The sequence below is a fragment of the Callospermophilus lateralis genome, chromosome 4 (genome assembly GCF_048772815.1).
Source record: "Callospermophilus lateralis isolate mCalLat2 chromosome 4, mCalLat2.hap1, whole genome shotgun sequence".
Classification (NCBI taxonomy): domain Eukaryota; kingdom Metazoa; phylum Chordata; class Mammalia; order Rodentia; family Sciuridae; genus Callospermophilus; species Callospermophilus lateralis.
This window is the reverse complement of record NC_135308.1, coordinates 13,644,843-13,665,016: the sequence shown is the minus strand read 5'-3', so window position 1 is coordinate 13,665,016 and position 20,174 is coordinate 13,644,843. Positions and strand designations below refer to the sequence as shown.

The 20,174-nt window shown below is 47.3% G+C and overlaps 1 protein-coding gene across 2 annotated transcripts in view; it reads left to right on the top strand.

Annotated features, from left to right (window-relative positions):
• Positions 1-18,174, top strand: part of Slc39a14 (solute carrier family 39 member 14) — a 45,918-nt gene extending 27,744 nt beyond the window's left edge. Inside the window, exons 2-9 of one of the 2 annotated variants that reach the window (XM_076853603.1) lie at positions 4,076-4,354; positions 6,072-6,258; positions 8,837-9,006; positions 11,739-11,861; positions 12,493-12,681; positions 12,802-13,009; positions 13,839-14,023; positions 16,018-18,174. In XM_076853603.1, coding sequence (XP_076709718.1) covers positions 4,091-4,354; positions 6,072-6,258; positions 8,837-9,006; positions 11,739-11,861; positions 12,493-12,681; positions 12,802-13,009; positions 13,839-14,023; positions 16,018-16,164 — 1,473 coding nt within the window. In that variant the 5' untranslated portion in view covers positions 4,076-4,090 and the 3' untranslated portion in view covers positions 16,165-18,174. Of the gene's footprint in view, positions 1-4,075; positions 4,355-6,071; positions 6,259-6,917; positions 7,088-8,836; positions 9,007-11,738; positions 11,862-12,492; positions 12,682-12,801; positions 13,010-13,838; positions 14,024-16,017 lie in introns of those variants that run through there. The other variant, XM_076853604.1, reaches the window with a different exon arrangement.
• Positions 18,175-20,174: the final 2,000 nt, after the last annotated feature.

Genomic DNA, 20,174 nt, shown 5'->3' with positions numbered 1-20,174 from the left:
GAAGCTCAAGTTACCAGAGGCAAGAACAGGTTTTCTGGCCAGGAGAGAAAAGGTCACCTGGGAGACGCAAAGGTGGCGCCATCACTTATCTGATTGCACAGCCAGAAGCTGCCTCTTGCCCACCCTCCAGGCTTTCTGTCTAGTAGCCACATAAGGGGCTCCTGGGCCAGTAGAGAGCAAATGCTTTGTAAGCATACCTCTAGGGAATGCCCATCCAGGTGAAGATTCTAAAATTGTCCCTTTTTCTCCCTTGAAATGTTTTTGTTTCTTCAGAGTGTTTATCTGCAACTACATGTTGCAGATAAATTTGGGAAATATATTTGAAGTGGAAACAATCATTTTTGTTGTTGTTGTTGTTGTGTTCTGTGATTCCACAGCAGGAATCCAGTAATTCAGTCTGGCTTCTAAGGCATCCCTGGGTATCCCCCTCCTAGCTCTTCAGGGCATCCTAAGCCAGGATCTAGAATGCTTACTGGAGCTGAAGGAAATTGATTAATATCTGCTGCACACAGTAGTGCATACCTTTAATCCCAGAGACTTGGAAGGCTGAGGCAGGAGGATCGCAAGTTCAAGATCAGCCTCTGCAACTTAGCAAGGTCCTAAGCAACTTAGTGAGACTCTGTCTCAAAATAAAAAGTAAAAAGTGCTTGGGGGTGTGGCTCAGTGGTAGTACCTCTGGGTTCAGTCTCCAGGACAGGGTAGGAAGAGAGAAGAATGATGAAAGGAAGGGAGGAGGAAATTGGCAAAGATGTGAGTTGCAGGATTTTGTGGCTCTCCAGGTCCTGCATTTTGTCTTCATGCTGAGAGCACACTAGTTAAGTGTCTTTCAGACCTGGCTTTGATTCATGAGTAAGTCAACGTCTGGCTTTGCTGGCTATGGATCACACTTCCTAGTCTCTGGACTCCAGTTTCCTTATCTATTAAGTGGATAAGTTTCTCAGCTTCTTTTAAAAGAATCAATGAATGTCAGGTACTTAGCAAGGTCTGCCCTTGGTCCATGCCAGATGCTGGGCATCATCTCTCCACCTCTTTTCCTAAATCCATGCACACCTCTACTCTCTGTGTTAATAGCAGAACACGTGCCCAGGATGGTTCACAGCTGCTTGGCTGAATGACTGCTTTTTTTGAACAATGAGTTTCAGTCATTTTGGCCTAAGACCCACTCCCCTCCCATTACCCTGCTCACATAATTTAACTTTTGGTTCTGGATGGAGATTCAAGTTGTGAGTCTCAAAGTAACACTTTCAGAAACCATCATTTTTGCTGATCCATCCATTTCTGTATATTCCACCTAAGAGTAGCACTTCATGTGTCTAGGTTCTGTGTGTATCCTGTGTGTACAACCCAAAGCCTGAATGAACCTGGGTACCCTTGCATTGTAAGACTTACGTAATGTGTGTGCTACAGGCCTGGAGTTGTGATAGTTGCCATTGAAAGTAAAGTTGGCCACCAGGTATTCCTCACAGTTATGTTAGTGGCTTCATGTTCAGTCTGAGTCAAAGTTGGAAGAAACCTGCAAATTATGTCTTAGAATAATTATAGCCAGGGGCTGGGGTTGTGGCTCAGTGGTAGAGTGCATGAGACACTGGATTCAGTCCTCAGCAGCACATAAAAATAAAGATATTGTGTCCACTTAAAACTAAAAGATAATTTATTTTATTTTTTCATTGTTGATAGTCCTTTATTTTATATATGTATTTATATGTGGTGCTGAGACTTGAACCCAGTGCCTCACTCATGCCAGGCAAGTGCACTACTGCTGAGCCCCAGCCCCAGCCCCGAAAAGATAAATATTTTTTAAAAAATCATTAAAGCCAGATTTTGAGTGCTTTAGTTCAAGCACTTGGCAAGGGCCTTGCCAGAGCTTGGGCATTCAGTCTTCACAATAATCCAATTAGGTGGGTACCAATTTTACAGATGAGAAAGGTGAGATATGGGGAGATTGAGTAACTTGCCCAAGGCAGCTTCTTTTTTAAGCATCATTATGAATCAATTCAAGCCATGTTTATGTGGCACTAGGGCCCTTGTGAGCTGCACTGCTACCCTGGGTCATTCTGTGTTAAATACCATTCTGGGTTAAATAACTTACCCAGAGTCACATTGCTCTCCCACCAGGGTTCAGGCAACCTGTTCTGAGCCACTCAGATCCTGTTCCTCTGTCATAAGCTAAGACCCAGAGGTGGAGCAGCAGCACACTGGGAGGCATTTGGTGCTGGAGCCCTGGGATCCTGGGGAGGAAACCACTGCGGTGGTTGAACTCTTCCTGGTCTGGAGCAAGGAGGCTCATTTCCCACTCCGGATATTTGCTTATGCCACTAATTAAATTACAACCCTACTAAGGAAAATGATTAACAAAAGAAAGATTACAGTTAGCACTGATACCTTAAGCTGTTGTTTTTCTGTGTTCTTTTCAGTTCTTAACTTTGCTACGTAGTTCTTTATTTACCTAATGTTATATGCATTTCAAATGGATGTGATTTTTTTATATCTGCATAATATTCCATGAAATTGATATAATTTATTTGATTACAATACATCTTCTTGTGTATGACCTTTTAATTAATTAATTTATTTATTTTGGTGCCAGGGCTTGAACCCAGAGGTGCTCTACCTCTGAGTTACATCTCCAGCCCCTTTTATTTTTTTTATTTTGAGACAGGATCTCACTGAGTTGCTTGTGGGGGTCTCACTAAGGTTCTAAGGTTGGACTTGATCTTGTGATCTTCCTGCCTCAGCCTCCCGAATTACTAGGATTACAGGCATGTACCCCTGTGCCTGGTTTATTTTTGAATTATCTTGATTCAGGTAAATTCAAGTTGTTGATAGACACTTATTTATTTTTATGTGGTGCTGAGAAACAAACCCAGTGCCTCACACATGCTAGGCAAGTACTCTACCACTGAGCTACAACCCCAGCCCTCTCAAAACTTTTTTAAGAGTCCCATCTTATTTCTGCTGCTATTCAGCTTCATGAACATACGGTTGTTTTTATTGTGTGCTTTTTAAAATTTTTATGCTACTGCTAAATTATTTCATTTCACTTCAGTTTTATTTATTTGTGGCCCTGTAGTTCAAGCGCAGCTATGCAAGTTCTCTACCACTGTACTGTATCCTCCGCCCTGAAGTGTTCTGTGTTAAAAGTCTGTTTTGCCATTTTAATAAGTAGGAAGATAGCACCAGTCAAGTTCTTAATTTGTATTCTCAATGTCCTGGAGAAACTGGGTTTTTAATTTTTTTTTTCATCCTCGATGGTATATATTTTTGCTAGTCTTGTGTTTTTTCCCTTTTAGATATAATATTTATATTTAAAGAATTTTGTTTTGGAGGATTTTAAATTTAACAAGCTTGGTGCAGTGGCTCATGCCTGTAATCCCAGTGACTATGGGGGCTGAGGCAGGAGGATTGCAAATTCAAGGCCAGCCTCACCTCTCAAAATAAAAAAGTCTAGGGGTATAGCTCTGGTAGAGCATTCCCGGGTTCAAATTCCCAGCACCAAAACACAAAAACAAACCAAATCATAACACAAAAGCAGATAGAAGATCCTAATGAGCTCTTACGATATCCCAGTCTATCTCACTCATGCTCTGCCACCACCACACACTCACCTACTTTATTATTTTGAAGCAGATTCCAGGAGAGGAATCATTTAATCAATGATTATTTTAGTATCTCTAAAAGATGAGGTCTTTTAAAATCATAGCCACAATTTATTTTAATTAATTACTTAATTTTTATTTTTGTGCCTGGTGGAGCCCAGGCCCCATACATGCTATAGCACTTACTTTACCACTGAGCTACAGCCCTGTTTTTAACTTTTAAATTTAATTTAGCCAACCCTGTTGAATTTGTCCTTTTTCTTAATTTTCATGTATTTCTTTTAAAAGCAGCATCTCTCAAAGGTTGGACAAAGGGAGTGGAAAAGGGCTGAAGTCAGACTTTGATGTTGATGTTGATCTGATGCAGGGGCTGGGGGAGAGACCAGACCCTTCATGCTTTGTGGGGTTGGTGGGTGCGGGGCTGCTGGGGGGGAGGGAGTGGGGAGGTCTGGCCTTCACCTGGCTCTGTCCTCTGATAGGTATACCTGGTCACCATGAAGCTGCCGAGCCCAGCCCTCCCCAGCTGCTTCCTGCTGACCCTGCTGAACATATGGAGAGCTGCTCCTGAGGCCCACGCCTCATCCATGGACATGCAGGCCATCAGCGCCACCTCTTTCCTGGAGAACCTCATGCATCGCTACGGTGAGGGTGGCAGCCTCACCCTGCAGCAGCTGAAGAAGCTGCTCATCCACCTGAATGTGGGAGTAGACCGGAATAACGCCACACAGCCTGGCCAGGGACACAGGAACCTCTCCACGGTGAGGCTCCCCGCCCCTCTGGGCCACTACCATCTGTGGCCTCTGGGGCTCTGTCTGGTCAGGTGTAGGGTGGCTGAGCAGCCTGATTAAGACGGGTTCAGGTAGGTCTTGGTGACAGAGCAGGCAGGCCAGTTCTCTTCACCTGCTGTGTGGATCAGCACAGCCTGCATCCCCAGCAGGGCTTCCTCGATATAGGGTGCTTTGAAGCCCTTACACAGGGCAGCCAGGATGTGGGGTTCTCAGCACCCCCAGACCGTTCTTTGGAACTGCACTTGGATGGTCTGGCACTGCTGATAAGCCGAGGCTCCCAGGACAGCATTTCCATTAGAGTTCACAGTTTCCAAAGCCTTTGTACACTCTACCAGGTGAGTCTCACAGTCCTTTAGGGGCAGGGGGAATTATCTTATTTTAAAGGAGAGAATTCCGGTCCCACATGAGTTCCTGGAGGGACCTGGACTAGAACTTGCAGAAGCGAGGTCTTCGGGCTCTTGGTTCTGGCTAATCAGAGCCTGAGGCTATTTGTGGCAGAATGAATCTAAGCCAGCCACAGGGTCTTTATATATATCTGTTCTGTTCCCTGTGCTGAGTCCTGTGGGAAAGAGAGCAGGAGTCACATTTAAGGAGTGTGCTACCGACACAGGGAGCTGGATGAGAGTGACATCATATTCTGTGGGCTGGAGAGTAGTCGTGGGGTTCAGAAAGGAGATGGGGTGACGAGTGTGCTGGAATAGCAAAGGCAGGTTCAGGCCTGAGGTGTGGAGTGAGAAGGGACGAAGAGGACCATGTGACCTGGGTTCAGAGTGCGGTCGATGTCTGAGTCAGTGAGGAGGCTGAATGTGCCATGGGACAGCCTGAGCCTGAAGGCCTGCCATGTGGGTCTCAGGGCCTGCCAGGCAGCAGCAGTGTCCTGGGGTCACCAGAGTCTATCCCTCAGCATTATAGGCCCAGAACTGGGTGTTGTCAGCACACCCAGAGGGCCAAATCTCAGAAATAGACCTGAGTAAAACCAAACTCGGAAAAGGACTGACGCCTACATGTATAAAGTATAATTAGAAGTCAAACAGCAGCGCTTCCCAGGAACAGTACGTGAGAATCACTTGCAGTCCTCCTGCAGGTGGCTTGTGCTTGTGTCTGCTGACCAGCCCATGCTTGCTCTGCAGCCAGCTTTGAAAACTTAGGTTTTCCTTGCCTGACTTCCTCAGCTCATCCTGCAGGCTGAGGACAAGCCTCTGAGGTTAAGGAGACTAAAGTTCCCCAGGCTTTTGTCTTCCCAGGTAGCACCACAAGTTTCAAAGGAGCCCACCCCTACGCATACCAGTACTCTGGAATCTTGATCTTGATAGCTCTCTGGGCTATTGTGATACAGATAGTTGGTATCTTTAGTTATGCAAATAGAATCACAAATCACTCCCTGGTCCCAGCGATTGGAATCTTGTTTCCTGAAATATCTCCCCAACCCCATTTGTAGTTAGGTAAGCTTAGCACCTGTGACTTTCCTGGTGGCCAGTCTCTAAGATAGCTGATCAGATTTTCAAGTTTAGGGACTTCTTGCTCCATCCCTAGAGATATGTCTGCAGTTTTCCTGGTGTGGTCGGGGGGTTTTTTTTTGTTTTTTATTTTTTTTGTCTTATCTCTGGGCAGGCTTTGGAGGCTGCTTGGCAGGCGGGGTGTGGGGTTTGGGTTCTAAGAGGCTCTCTGACTCTTCTTCTTGTTTCAGTGCTTTAGTTCTGGAGACCTCTTTGCTGCTCACAATTTCAGCGAGGAGTCTCGGATCGGGAGGAGTGAGCTCCAGGAGTTCTGCCCCACCATTCTCCAGCAGCTGGATGCTGGGGCCTGTACCTCTGAGAACCAAGAGAATGAAGAGAACGAGCAGACAGCGGAGGGGAAGCCGAGTGCCATCGAAGGTGAGCAAGGCGAGGTGAGGGAGGCCGAGGCTGGAGTGGGGCATGCAGTGTGACCTGCTCCGGGGCCCAGGACAGTGACGATGTGCTGAGAGTCCCTGGGTTCACAGGCTGGTCTGGCACATTGCCAGGTACTGAGCAGGTGCTGGCCAACACGCAGAGTGCGGGGCTTCGGGGCCTGTGGATGTCTTCCTTTTTGACCTCTGGAGCGCCAGCCTTTAAGACCTGCTTGGCCCACTTCATCTTTCTACCCTCCACCCCCAACCCAGTGCCTCTGCTTCAGCCACAGCAGGCTGGCCGCAGACTGAGGGCCACACAGCCGTGGGCCCCTGACTGTCCTGAAGTCCCACAGTGCCAGCCTGTGGCACCCAACCTGGCCCCTGCCATTTGCTGTCTCTCCCTGCTCCCTGCTGTCATGGCTGACTCGTGTTGAGTCTCCCATGTTGTCTCTTCAGGCTCTCCCTCTAGACGGTAAGCTCCTTTTGGGTGGCAACCTTGACTTTTTTCCTAAGGCTTCTTCACAGCACCTAGCCAGCGGTGGACCCAACAGCTGCTCGAGCTCTGTCTGCCCAGGTTACCCCCGAGTGGGAGCAGGCCCAGGCGGCCGCTGGCGTGCCGGCCCTCAGTAACGGAGGCCCTCGTCTGTTCTTGTTCCTCCGCAGTGTGGGGCTTTGGTTTCCTCAGCGTCTCACTGATTAACCTGGCCTCTCTCCTGGGAGCCCTCGTCCTGCCGTGCACGGAGAAAGCGTTTTTCAGCCGTGTGCTCACTTACTTCATCGCCCTGTCCATTGGAACGCTGCTCTCTAACGCGCTCTTCCAGCTCATTCCAGAGGTGCAGTAGAACAGGCGCGCGTCCTCCCCACCGCCAAGCCCTCCTGGCTGATGTCCGTGCCCCACCACGCTCCAGGCTCCCAGCACTGCCTCCTCTTACCAAGGGCCACCAGTGACTCCTCACTCTAGCTCTCAGGGGCCTTCTTTCTCTCCTCCGGGCACTCAGGTTCGCCTCTGGCCTCTTCAGGTGACGTCAGATGCAAGGCTCCTCCTGTTTGCGGCCCGTCCCATCGGGGATCTGTGGCTGGTGGCTGGTCCCTGTTCTCGGTGCTGCCTACCTTGCCTCCTCTGAGGGAACCCTGGGGGCACTTGGGTGTGGCACCAGTTATCCATGAGACTGAGGTGGGCATGTGCTGTGTTGGCCATCCTTGTTTGTCCTCAGGCCATCTTTTGTGCCGGGTATAGAGCCAAAGGTAGAACAAAGACTATTTGAGAAGAACAAATACAATTAAAAATATAAAATAAACAGAAGGGCACCGCATCCTTTGTGCCTTGCATCTTGACCTTTTCCTGATTGGGACGGACTTCCTGGTACCCTTACTTGACTGTTTTGAAATGTTTGGTGATTTTGTTTCTTAATTGTCATCCCTGAGGAGCTATAAAAATAAGCCCAAGTTGACAGTCTTCCCGCCTTTTCAGCTCAGTCAGGGACTCTGGTGTGTACCTGGCCCCACCTTGGGGTGGCAGAAGCTGCCTTTCACACACAGTCCCTGTCAGCAGCTTCCCCACCGGCCCAACTGAAAGACGGGTCCGGAGCGGACGCCAGATGGGATGTTGTGCGTGGGTCACCTTATCCTCGTCCCTGATTCTGAGACCACCTTGATGCCCTCTCAGAATTTCACATGGATTTGGCAAGCTCTTCAGGGGAGGCCTCATCTTGGGCTATTTTTTCAGCTCTAGAAGTGAAACTTATTAATTTTTTAAAGATTTGAAATCAAATGCCTCATTGTCTGTTTGAATGAAACTGCTGTCCCTGAACATGCTCCGCCCCTGGCTCACGGGGGAGTGTCATCCTGGCACAGTTCTGCCCGGCCCTCTCCTGGGGCTGGACCCAGCTCGGAGTGTGTCTGACTGAGAAATGTGACAGGGAGTATTTTTTGTGACGGGGTGACTCTGGAACTCTGTTCTCTACGTCCAGGTCCCTTTTCAAGCAAATGGAAATAATTAAAAACTGCTGAAGTGCAGAGACGGAATACTATAGGCATCGGGTCTTGTTCTTCCTCCCTCCTGCCCTGCACGTATGCATGACTTTGTGTATTTTGCACAGACTGCACCACCTCCAGGTTGTGCTGCGTGTGCCTCTGTGACACAGATTGGATATGCAGAGGCAAACGCTCAGCATAATGTGCAGGTCCCTCCACTTGTCTGGTATGTCCTGTTAAAGAGAGTCGGTCCTCAAGTCCAAAGTCTGATGGACCTGAGCATACGTAGGACATGTGACAAGGTAGCACCCTGCACTTCCTGCCAGACACACCAGCTGGCAGGTATGACTCAGGCCACCAAAGACAGCAGGGGCTGGAGTCACAGGGTTCCAAGGCCACTTCGAGCTCCTTCTCATTTCTCTGCACTGATTGAAAGAAATTTTCATCAAAGACTCGAATCACTAACAGATTTTCTATTTCTCTCTCCCTCCCTACTTGTCTCTCTGATTTTTCTTTTTTTGTTTCCTTTGTTAATATCCACAACTTTCCCTATCACCTCCTCCCCTAAATGGTGGCTGCCCCGCTCCCTGTCCCGGGCGGGCTGGCAGTGTGGGGATACGGTCTCCTCTGTGTCACCGTTATCTCCCTCTGCTCCCTCATGGGGGCCAGTGTGGTGCCCTTCATGAAGAAGACCTTTTACAAGCGGCTGCTGCTCTACTTCATAGCTCTGGCGATTGGAACCCTCTACTCCAACGCCCTCTTCCAGCTCATCCCTGAGGTATGGCGAGCCAGAGCCCCTGTACCTGGAGTGCGCCTGTCTCCTTGGGGGGGACAGTGGGCACAGTGGGAGGACCTCCGATTACATGGAAGGTGCAGGGAGGGGCTCTCAGGGGCCTTTCCTTTGGGAAAGTCAAGCCAGGACTTAGGTAAGAGGTAGGAGAGGCTGCGCAGCGTTAAAAGTTAAGATCTAGGTTCAAACCCTGCTGCACCGTCTCCAGGTTCTACAACCTCGGGCAAGCCGCTTACCTCTCTGCTCCTGTTTCCTCATGTAAAATAGGAAAGACGATAGGATTGACCTCAAGAGAATGGAAGGGTCACATGAGATAATATTTGTAAAGTGCCTGGTGCCAGGAAAAGTGCTCCAACTGTTAAGTGAAAAGATGTAGTTTAGCTGTGTCACTTTATGGCTCTCCATTTGGTACTTTCGGTGCAGAGTGGTATAAACACGTCGACAGAATCCATGGGTCTTAGTAAAAACATGAGTTCTCAGGAGGGAGTTTGGGGACAGACACAATCTAAACAGAACAGTCGAGTTTCCCATCCCTGACAGCAGCTTTGTCCCTTACCTAGGTAAATGAGAAAAATCCTCCACGTTAGAGAAGGGTGCTTAGTACTTGTAAGATTTGGTAGGCCCTCTCGCAGATGCCTCATCTGCCTGGGTGCAGTCTCTTCAACAGACCCATTAATTACAATAAGCACAAGACATCTCGCGTAGGTGGTCTGACAGGCCCACAGAACAAAAGGATGACTCCACATGCTTCTTATAGTACTTTGTTTTCTAAAATGTTGTTTTGTGTTCCTAGTGGAGTAAATCTGAGATCTATAGAGCTAGTATTGTTTTTTTTTTTTTAATATTTATTTTTTAGTTGTAGGTGGACATAATATGTTCATTTCATTTTTAGGTGGTGTTGAGGTTTGAACCCAGTGCCTCATGTGTGCTAGGCGAGCACTCTACCACTCAGCCCCAGCCCCAGCTCCAGAGCTAGTATTGTTTAACCCATGGAATCTGACCCTGCACGAGAGCACCTACCCTGAGCCTATGTGCCAGGTTTGCTGACCCTCGAAGTCAGGCTTTTGAATACTGCCGTCCTCCCTGGCTTAGTGTGGAGAGGTGGTAGTCGCTTCTTTTCACTTCACTTTTCCCTCAGTGATTCGCCTCTCCCAGAGAGCTGACCAGATGTGCTACTTCTACTACAGAACGTATGTCTCTTAGAAAACGACATAGAGCCGGGTGTGGTGAGCACATGCCTGTAACCTCAGCGGCTCAAGAGGCTGAGGCAGGAGGATCGCGAGTTCAAAGCCAGCCTCAGCAAAAGCAAAGCACTAAGCAACTCAGTGAGACCCTGTCTCTAAATAAAATACAAAATAGGGCTGGGGATATGGCTCAGTGGCCAAGTGCCCCTTAGTTCAATCCCTGGTACCCCCACCAAAGAAAGAAAACAACACTAGAGGCTTATGATTGAGTATGGTGCCTTTAAAACCTCAAGGAAAAGCACCTTTTAAACAGCCAGGGTTCCCCTTCCCTAGGTTGGCTCCTATATGCAACCTGAACCTGAGGGGGACTGGAGTTTCTTCAAGGCCTCCTGCTTCTAGTTAGGAGACTGAGGAGCAAGTCATTGAACACTTTGACACCATAAACCAAGAACTGAACTTGAAAGAGAATTCTGGTTTCTGCTCCTGTCCTCTTTCCAATGGATTCTTTCTCCTTCTCCTTAATAAGTGAGGTTTTTCAGGAAGAACCCAGAACAATTCCCCTTCCCCAGCTGGGCGTGGAGGTGCACACCTGTACTCCAGGCTACTTTGGAGACCCAGGCGGGAAGGTCACTGGAGCATGCGCTCTCAAGACCGACTGGGGAGCAAAGCAAGACCTTGTCTCAGAAACCCTCCCAGCACAATTTTGTCGTTGTTTTTTTAAAATATTTATTTACTTATCCCTAAACTGGTAGGGATCTCACTATATTGCCCAGGCTGGTCTTAAATTCTTGGTCTCAAGAGATCCTTCTGCCTCAGCCTCCCAATTAGCTGGGATCAAGGCGTGTGCCACAGAGCCAAGCTTCAAAAGCTCCCAAGATTAACACCTACAGGGTGTTGGCGGCTTTTTTGGCTTTGTGGTCCCCATGAGGTTTGTGGTTAAGAAGATGCTGCAATTCTTGCTGCTCAACTGGGGAATGGATTTCCCTTTTAGAAAGCATAATTCCACCACTTCCTGTTCTGTTTGCAGACAAATCAGCTGGGGACGTTAAATAAGATGAAAATAAACACAGGCGTCTTCTTCTTAAATATGGAATGCGCTGACAGGATGCTCTTATAACTAAGTGCTAGGAGAAATGAAGGCATACCTAACTAAGAGTAGAAAACCATGTGATACATGCCTATTGTCCCAGCTACTTGGGAAACTGAAGCAGGAGAATCCCAAATTCAAGGCCAGCCTGGGCAACCGAGCAAGACCTAGTCTCAAAAAAAAAAGTAGAAAACCATATCCAGGACTACTCTTCCTAAGATTAAAATCCTAAAGATTGTCTTTTGGGAAGATGAGCAAGAAAGAACCTGGCAAGGCTGGTGATGTCACATCAGGGGAACATCAAGATTAGTCGATGGCAAGAGAAGGGCAGACAGCGGAGGTATTCCCGGATGTCTCTTTCCTAGAGTCAGGGAAGTAGTTAAGAGATGAGAGGGAACCAGTGGAGATATTTATTTTCTTAAACTCATTTTATTTTCCTGGGTCCACAGGCTTTTGGCTTCAATCCTCTGGAAGATTATTATGTCCCCAAGTCTGCAATGGTGTTTGGGGGCTTCTACCTTTTCTTTTTCACAGAGAAGATCTTAAAGATGCTTCTTAAGCAGAAAAATGAGGTAAGGCCAATCATCAGTTTAAAAAAAAAATGTCCGAGGGAACGCACCCACCTCAGAGAGCGGAGGCTGTTGGTGCAGGTGTGGCTCCACCAGTGCAGTGATGTGATCTGTCTGAAGCCACAGGTGCCCTAAGGAGATCAGCCCGGCTCACCTCATGAGGATATTAGCCACGGTGGCAGCCCTACTGGAAACTGGGTCTGGCCAGTGAGCCCTTTACTACAGCAGCAGTTTATCCCTTTTGCTTTGTTCTGGATTATTTCCCAAACATCTGATGTCTGACAGTAAAGAATAGGACTAGCGTAGCGCAGATCCAGAAAGATGACCTTCCACATCCGGCATGTGGTTGTTCCCTCACGGTGGCAGAGTCGGCAGAAATGCTCGTGACAGAGGAGGGGCTCTGAGTGCCTTGAGCAGCGGCCCCTCAGTGCAAGGAGGGCACCTCGGGGACAGGCCTTAGCCTCGCACATGGTGCTGCCACAGGTGACAATTCCCACACTTCTGTGCGTGGCCTGCCCTGGTTTCCTTGGGTGACCGCAGTGAGGTCTTTGCAGAGCTTGGAGCACTCACTTGGAGTAGGTGTTCAGGGGGCTTGGTGAGGGTCACACTCACCCCTCCCCTGTCACCCCACCAGCATCATCACGGACATAACCATTTTGCCTCGGAGACACTTCCTTCCAAGAAGGACCAGGAGGAGGGTGTGACAGAGAAGCTGCAGAATGGGGATCTGGACCACATGATCCCTCAGCACCGCAACAGTGAGCCCGATGGCAAGGCCCCGGAAATGGACGGGAAGGTCATCGTGGGCTCGCTCTCCGTGCAGGTCTGTGGCCGCCAGCTGCTGGGGAGCCTTCAGAGGCAGAGGCCTTGGCGAGTCAGGCTCATGCTGAAAGCGTGTGGTCTTCCCCGTGACCCACGGGTCGTGGGATGTGCTTTCTCATAGGACCTCCAGGCTTCCCAAAGTGCCTGTTACTGGCTGAAGGGTGTCCGCTACTCTGACATCGGCACCCTGGCCTGGATGATCACCCTGAGTGACGGCCTCCACAACTTCATCGACGGCCTGGCCATAGGTGCCTCCTTCACTGTGTCTGCTTTCCAAGGCATCAGCACGTCGGTGGCCATCCTCTGTGAGGAGTTCCCACACGAGCTGGGTGAGCACACATCCCCTGGAGCCTGGGTGCCACCTTGGTCACTGGTGCAGCCCCACTTCATAGCCCCCGGTGCCACTCAGTGCGCTCTGTAATCCGTTAACACCCGCAAGCCGTGTGGACTCTAACCCCCGCATCCTAACAATAAGCCAACAGCAGCTTAGAACGATGAAGTTTTTCACAGGGAAATTCGCCTCCCTGTAGCTCATCCCGTACCAAGGTTGGTAATAGCAGCTACCTTAAAGAGTCGCCGTGAGGTAGGCAAGACGCAGAAAGGGCTTACCATGTGCTGCTCACTGTTCCCAGGGCTCAGCGAGGGTGATCTCTTACACCCTAGACTCTTCCAAAGGCAGAGGAGTGTGTTAGAAGTCTGACAGGTGGATCGGTGGACGAGGCCGAGCTTGGGAGGTGCTTGGTTTTATCAAGGGAGAGTGTAGAAAGCCAGGATTCTGGAGGCTCAAATGGTCCAATTTTGGCTTTGCCATTGGCTTGCGACTTTTCTTCCTCACAATTTCATTTCTGAAAAAGACAACTCACTATAGTTGTAAGGAAGGAAGTTCTTTGTATTTCACCTTCAATCATAAGAAATGGGGCCATCACTAGCTGGTCATCTACTTTCAAAATCCTGCATGTGGTTTCCAGCGTCTTGGCTGGTGTGCATGGCCAGTTTGGCAGATGGGGCAGCTCCTGAACAGAATGTCGACGGTCAGTCTTGATTCTGAGGCTGTCTTGAGTTTTACCCAGCCTTCATCCATAGCTGAGCCTTCTGACTCATCCATGTTCTCTGTCTCCCAACTCAACTTCCTTTCCCTTCCTGTTCTCCCCTCTGTAGGAGACTTTGTCATCCTGCTCAATGCTGGGATGAGTATCCAGCAGGCTCTGTTCTTCAACTTCCTTTCTGCCTGCTGCTGCTACGTGGGTCTGGCCTTTGGCATCCTGGCCGGCAGCCACTTCTCGGCCAACTGGATTTTTGCCCTGGCTGGAGGAATGTTCTTATATATTGCTCTGGCTGACATGGTAAGTCTGCCGTAGTTTATACCTTAGAGGCAAAATGGGCCAGATTATCAAATTATGAATAGAGAACAGCTAGGGGGACATAAGTTAGTTTTTAATAATGGCTTTATTGAGGTGTCTTCACATACCACACAATTCACCTACTTAAGTATGCGATTAGTGGGTTTTAAGGAAGCATTAGATCTACCACCCTCCCACCCCCAGTAGGGTCTCATTGTGTTGCCCAGGCTGTTCCTAAACTCGATGACTCAAGCAATCCTCCTGCCCCAGCCTCTTGAGTAGCTGGGACTATAGGACTCTGGGTGTGTACAATCACACCAACCTATGACATGACGAGAGATTTTAAGGCCAGAAAACTTAATGTTGCTGTTAGGATGTCATTAAAGAAAATCTAGGGTCAATCTAGGGTCCTTAGTTAAGTATTATAGAATAGGTATATATAGATAAATAAAAAGAAGAAAGAAGAATTACTCATAATCTCTCTACCTCATAATTATAATTAACACTGTTTCTTTTTTTATCTCAATGTATATCTAAGTGACTGTATCCTGATTTCTTTTACTTAACACATCATGGATGTTTCTACATGTTGCATGCTCTTTGTAAATGTTCTTTTCAGTGATGGTATTGCTCAATGAGAGTATATACTTTAGTTTCAGAATTAGAATTATTAGCTTAAAACGGATACATGGGTTGGGGTTGTGGCTCAGTCATAGAGCACATGCCTAGCACGTGTGAGACACTGGGTTCGATCCTCAGCACCACATATAAATACATAAAAAGTAAAGGTCTATGAACAATTAAAAATAATAATAATAAAAACTAGCCTTTAAAAAGTAGATACATGGTTTTAGGCTTTATTTTTTCTTTTTTGGGTACTGGGGATTGAACCCAGGGGTGCTTTACCCCTGAGCTACATTCCCAGCCTGTTTGTTTGTTTGTTTGTTTGTTTGAGACAGGGTCTTGCTAAGTTCCTGAGGCTGGCTTTGAACTTGCCGTGCTCTTGCCTCAGCTTCCCGAGTGGCTGGGATTATGGCTGTGTGTGAGCCACCCTGGCTGACCCCTGCTTTTAGGCTTTTATTAGCTTTCTTCCATTATCTGTGGTGTCCAGAAGTACATTGCCCTGTGTCCCACGTTAGTAGGACACAGTAGGTGTCAGTCCCCGCCTGCTCTGCTGCACCTTGTGCACAGCCTTGGAGCCTGAGCTCCCTCCCTGGTCTGTTGGCCTGAGGTGCTCTTTGGCCTGTTTGCCTGAATTACTTTTCTTTACATATCCCTTACATATCAGCATGTGTGAAGGAGATGCTTTACTTTATATACTGTTTTATTTTACGTATTCTTTGAGAATAATGTTTTTGGCGAGGTGGTGAGAGCAGTGGCCGTTACCATCCAGACTCACCCCAGGGAAACGCTGTAGACAGTCTCTCTTGTGGGGAGCCTGCGCCGTGGGTAGGATGCTTTGGCATTCCTTAATGGTCCCACAGTGGTCACCTGCTTTGCTGGCCCAGCAGCACGAGGTCCTGAATCAATCCCAGCCACCTTGTAGTTCCATTTTCAAGGTTTCCCATTTTCTATGGTTTCCCATAGAGGTGGTAACAATGATTTGTCAGTAAAAAAGATATTTTTAAGTGGTTTTATGTCCACAATAAAAAGGGTTTTTCTTTTTATCAGAGTTTCTTTTTTTCTTGTGTCCTGAAGTGGTGCTGGGATGACACCCTGGGCCTTGTGCTTGCTGGCACTGTGCTTGGCCGTGCAGCCACGCCCGCAGCCCTAAGGCATTGACCGCTAGCCAGCTCCTACCCCCAAATCCAGGGCCAGGTGTATAGTGGTAAAGTCACGGTGAGCCGTGGAGGAAGGCTGTCGTATTCAGGTTCCAGCTGCTGTGGCTGGGAATCTCCTGTCAGCAGATTTGCCGTGTGTCTCCATCACTGTCCTGCCCTGGACTCTGAGGTTGAGGAGGAATCACAGATCTCTTCTTTTTCTCTCTTTTTTCTCAGTTTCCTGAGATGAATGAGGTCTGCCAGGAGGATGAAAGGAAGGGCAGCGTCATGATCCCCTTTGTCATTCAGAACCTGGGCCTCTTGACCGGCTTCACCATCATGCTCCTCCTCACTATGTACTCGGGGCAGATCCAGATCGGATAGGGCCCTGCCAAGAGCCAGTGGGACTGCAGGTCGGGTTCTGGCCACAGGACGCGGCCTCCACAAAGCTCCACGGAGGAGGCAATTGGATTAAACTGATAACAGCCGTCTGCCTGCTCCAGATATCAACTGTATTTAAAGTGCTCTGTCCTAGGAAGAAGCTGCCCTGGTGACGTTTTCCAGGTAGTGCCTCAACCCTCCCTGCCCCCTTCTTCACGGTGGCCCTGGAACCTGAAGGCTGTGCACAAGACAAGACTCCCTTTTCCTCTCCACTCATTCTGGACTCTTTCTCTTGGAAGCAGCACTGAGAGATTTTCAGTCTTTCACCCTGCAATGTAAAAATAGAGCTCGTGGTCATAAGTTGGTTAGAAATATTAGGAGATGAAGAAAAAAGAAGAAAGAAAGAAGCATCAGGAGGTGAATCTATACTTTGGGGCCTGAGGCCTGTGAAGCGGGTTCTTCTTTTCTTACAGAGAAGGGACAGGAGACAAGGGACCCCCCACCCCCACCCCAGTCTGTTGAGTTGCCTATTCTCTCAAAGAGAACTTAAGGTCAGCAGGTGAGTAGTGCAGGAGAGAGGCAAGGACCATCCTGAGTGTGATAGGAAGCAGCCAGGGATGGATCTCCTCTCGTGATCCCTGCTTGTTCTCCTGGGACACCCGGTGTCGGTTTGTGCAGCTCCTGTGTCCTGGCTGCCCAATTGAGCCCCCGTGAAGGTTCGGTTGCCTGGACCTTCTCTTGCGGCTTAATGCTAACAGAATGGAGGAGCAGAAGATCTGCGAGAAAACAAATTATTTTTGCTGTGATTTCCACCTCCCTTTCCCAGCTCCCTTCTAAGAGACTGTTCAGATCCCTCCCTAGAAGCACATTGTCAAGATGTGGGGGTTGGAGGGGAGACTGCGCACTCACCTCCTCTGGTCACGACTGACGCAGTGTGGCAAGCCGACCTGTAGAATTAGAGTGCAGTAGTTTATGCTTTACCATGACAAGGGTAGTCAGAAATGGAATGAGTGCAGGCAAAATTTATGACTTAGTAATTACATAAATAAAAGTTTGAGTACCGGGGAACACCCGACTATAAGGTCAAAAACTTGGGGCATGGCCGAAGGTATTGCTGCGGGTGGAATTTGAGTGGCGCTGTCTTGGTTACTGCTTCCTCCCCAGCCCCAGACATCAGAAGTAGAATCCTGTATTGAACTCAGTATAAATTCCTCTAATTCTCTCCAGAACATGGATGGATGAACTTGACTTTAACACTATGGGCCAGCCTCAGGCACTGTGGAGCCCCCTCCTCAGAACTCTGGCTTCAAGGGGAGCTAATCTCCAGGTTCACTAGGTGAATTGATTTATTATTATCATATTGATAATGTGAGATTCTTTAGCCACTTTGGGGAGCCAGTCTCTCCAGAAGCCTTTCTTAGTGGTGCCACAGCTGCAGCCCAGAGGCTGTGTTCACATGACGACAGGAGTGCTGGTTCATTGCCATCGCCTGAGTTTTTCTATCCTTCCTTAGAAAAACTGTCCACTGTTGTTAATTAAAATCAACATCTATTTTGTTTTTGTTCTTAGGAAATGTTCCTCAAACCAAGAATATTCCTGAAAAGAGTATGAATGGGAAAAGTGCTAGGGGTTCTTGTTAAGTCTCACTCTCAACCCTGCCTGTTGACTCAGATGGATTTAGAATAGGCTCAAGAAGGAGGAACCATTAGCAATCAAGATTCTAGATTGAATGTCAGGACCGACTCCTGATAGAGTTAGGGTCCAGTTTTACCAAAGAACCAATTCCTTAAATGTTGGATTCTAACTTTTTATATTTATCATCATCATTGTTGTTATTGTTTTAAAATGATTTCGTCTTTTCTGTTTTATTTTTCTCAAACTGCTTTCAAGAGGTAGCAGAAAATGACACTCTGAGGCTGGGAGGGTAGCTCAGTGGTAGACAGATGGAGCTCCTGCACAGTATACGTGCAAGGCCTGGGTTCCATCCCCAGCACACCACCCCCACCACCACCACCACCCCCAAAAAAGACTGGAAGATTTACTTTATCTAACTCACATTAATCTATTACAATTTTAATTTTAGCATTCCCTGTAGTTCCTGTCATTCCTTTAAAATATCCTTTGTCTTGGAGTAGAGTACTGACTTAGAGTTAGTGGGTTTCTAAGTTTAGGAGAGGAGATTAAAAAAAAAATGTAATCTTCAACAGATTGAAAAATAAATATGAACTAGTAGGGTGCTTCCCTTTTCATGCACACCCATATTATTAACTCAAGAGCTTCACCTTCACGGACGGACCACTGCCTCAGAGGGAATTCCTCTTTCGCCTGCATGGATGCAGAGGCCAGCCCAGTTGGAGCTTAGGAGGGAGGTGGTAATTGGGAAGTTCCCATTGGCAACAGATCTGCCTCATGATTTGAAAATGTGGCAACTTCATTTTGACTTTTAAGTGTTGAATTTGCTGTTCTAGGCATCTGTACATATTAGAAGTCTGAGGAGTAGTGAGTTGTTAGAGGACTTTTCCACCTGGCACCCCAAAGGCACCTTCCACTTCTTTCCAGATGGACCAGTTCCTATTAATGTCAGCAAGGAAAGTACATGTCACGTAGGCGCCATAAGCCAGGGACAGGGTCCTGCTACTTCTCACCTTCTGTCTTTGCCCCCAAAGATTGTGTGTCTAGTGTTACCTGGGGGCCATTCTTCGGTGGTCCTTCACCCTGGGTTTGTAAAATGAAGACTTCTCTGTTTGAGTAGTCTAAGATCTATTTTTAGGAAGTCCTCTTCCAAAGAGAGAGAAATATGCCAGAAACCTGCTTTAAAAAAAAAATAATAATAAAGTCTGATTTTTTGCAAAAGAAAGAGGTTAGGTTTTTATTATTCATATTTCCCTTTACAGTTCTACAGTTACATCACAGTATTTTTTTTTAAAAAAAAACTCAGGTGTTATGAAAAAAATTAGGAAAGAAAATAACTTATGTGGACTGTAAATGTTTTATTTGTAAGATTCTATAAATAAAGCTATATTCTGTATTTGTTGAATCCATGTGTGATCTTTGTCAAAAAATATTGTGGGTGTAATGAAGATTGTTCAACACAAGGTGGCGATGGTGTCTTGCTGATCTAACTAACAGGTTGGTCTTCCCAGGACCAGTTTATGCTTTCACTATGGGATTTGGAGGGAAATTCATGTGTCCTAATATGCTCACTTTAAAAATGGTTAGCTTTCTCTCTCTCTCTCTCTCTCTCCTCTCTCACTCTCTCTTAAAAAAAAAAAAAAATGGTTAGCTTTGGGCTGCGGGTAAGCTCTGATAGAGAGCTTGCCTAGCATGAATTGGACCTTTGGTTTGATCCACAATACCACAAGAAAGAAAAAAAAAATTTAAATGGGTCTTATGACTTTACTATGTTGCATGACAAAAGAATTGTGATGTTTTTTTAAAAAATTTTAAGACTGGAGAGTGCTCAATGGTGCACTTACCTAGCATACAGGAAGTCCTTAGTCCTATCTTCAACAACAACAACAAAAATTGTTTATGTAGCCTGTGACTTCACTTGTTGCCCTAAAAAAGAATTGTGATATTTAAGCTCATTGGAGTTGGAGGTGTTGCTCAGTGGTAGGGTGCTTGCCTAGCATGCACCAGGCCCTAGGTTCAATCCCAGCACCACAGAGAGAGAGAGAGAGCTATCTCCTTGTTTTATATAAATCTACCCCTTGAAACTTGCAGTGTTGGCTTAATTCATTTAAACTACATGTGTCTGTCTTAGGAGAAAAGTCCTCTGTTGTGAGACTTAAAACCCCGAATAGGGTTGAAGATCTGTTGCTTTTTCATTACAATAGTAATGAATAGTCAGGGGGGGAAAGTGACTCACTCTTTTTTGGAGCGGGGCGGGGTGCTGGGGATTAAACCCAGGGCTTTATGCATGCAAGGCAAGCACTCTACCAACTGAGCTATATCCTCAGTTCTGATTCAATCTTATTACTAATATGCATTTGAGATCCCAAATGCCTACTATT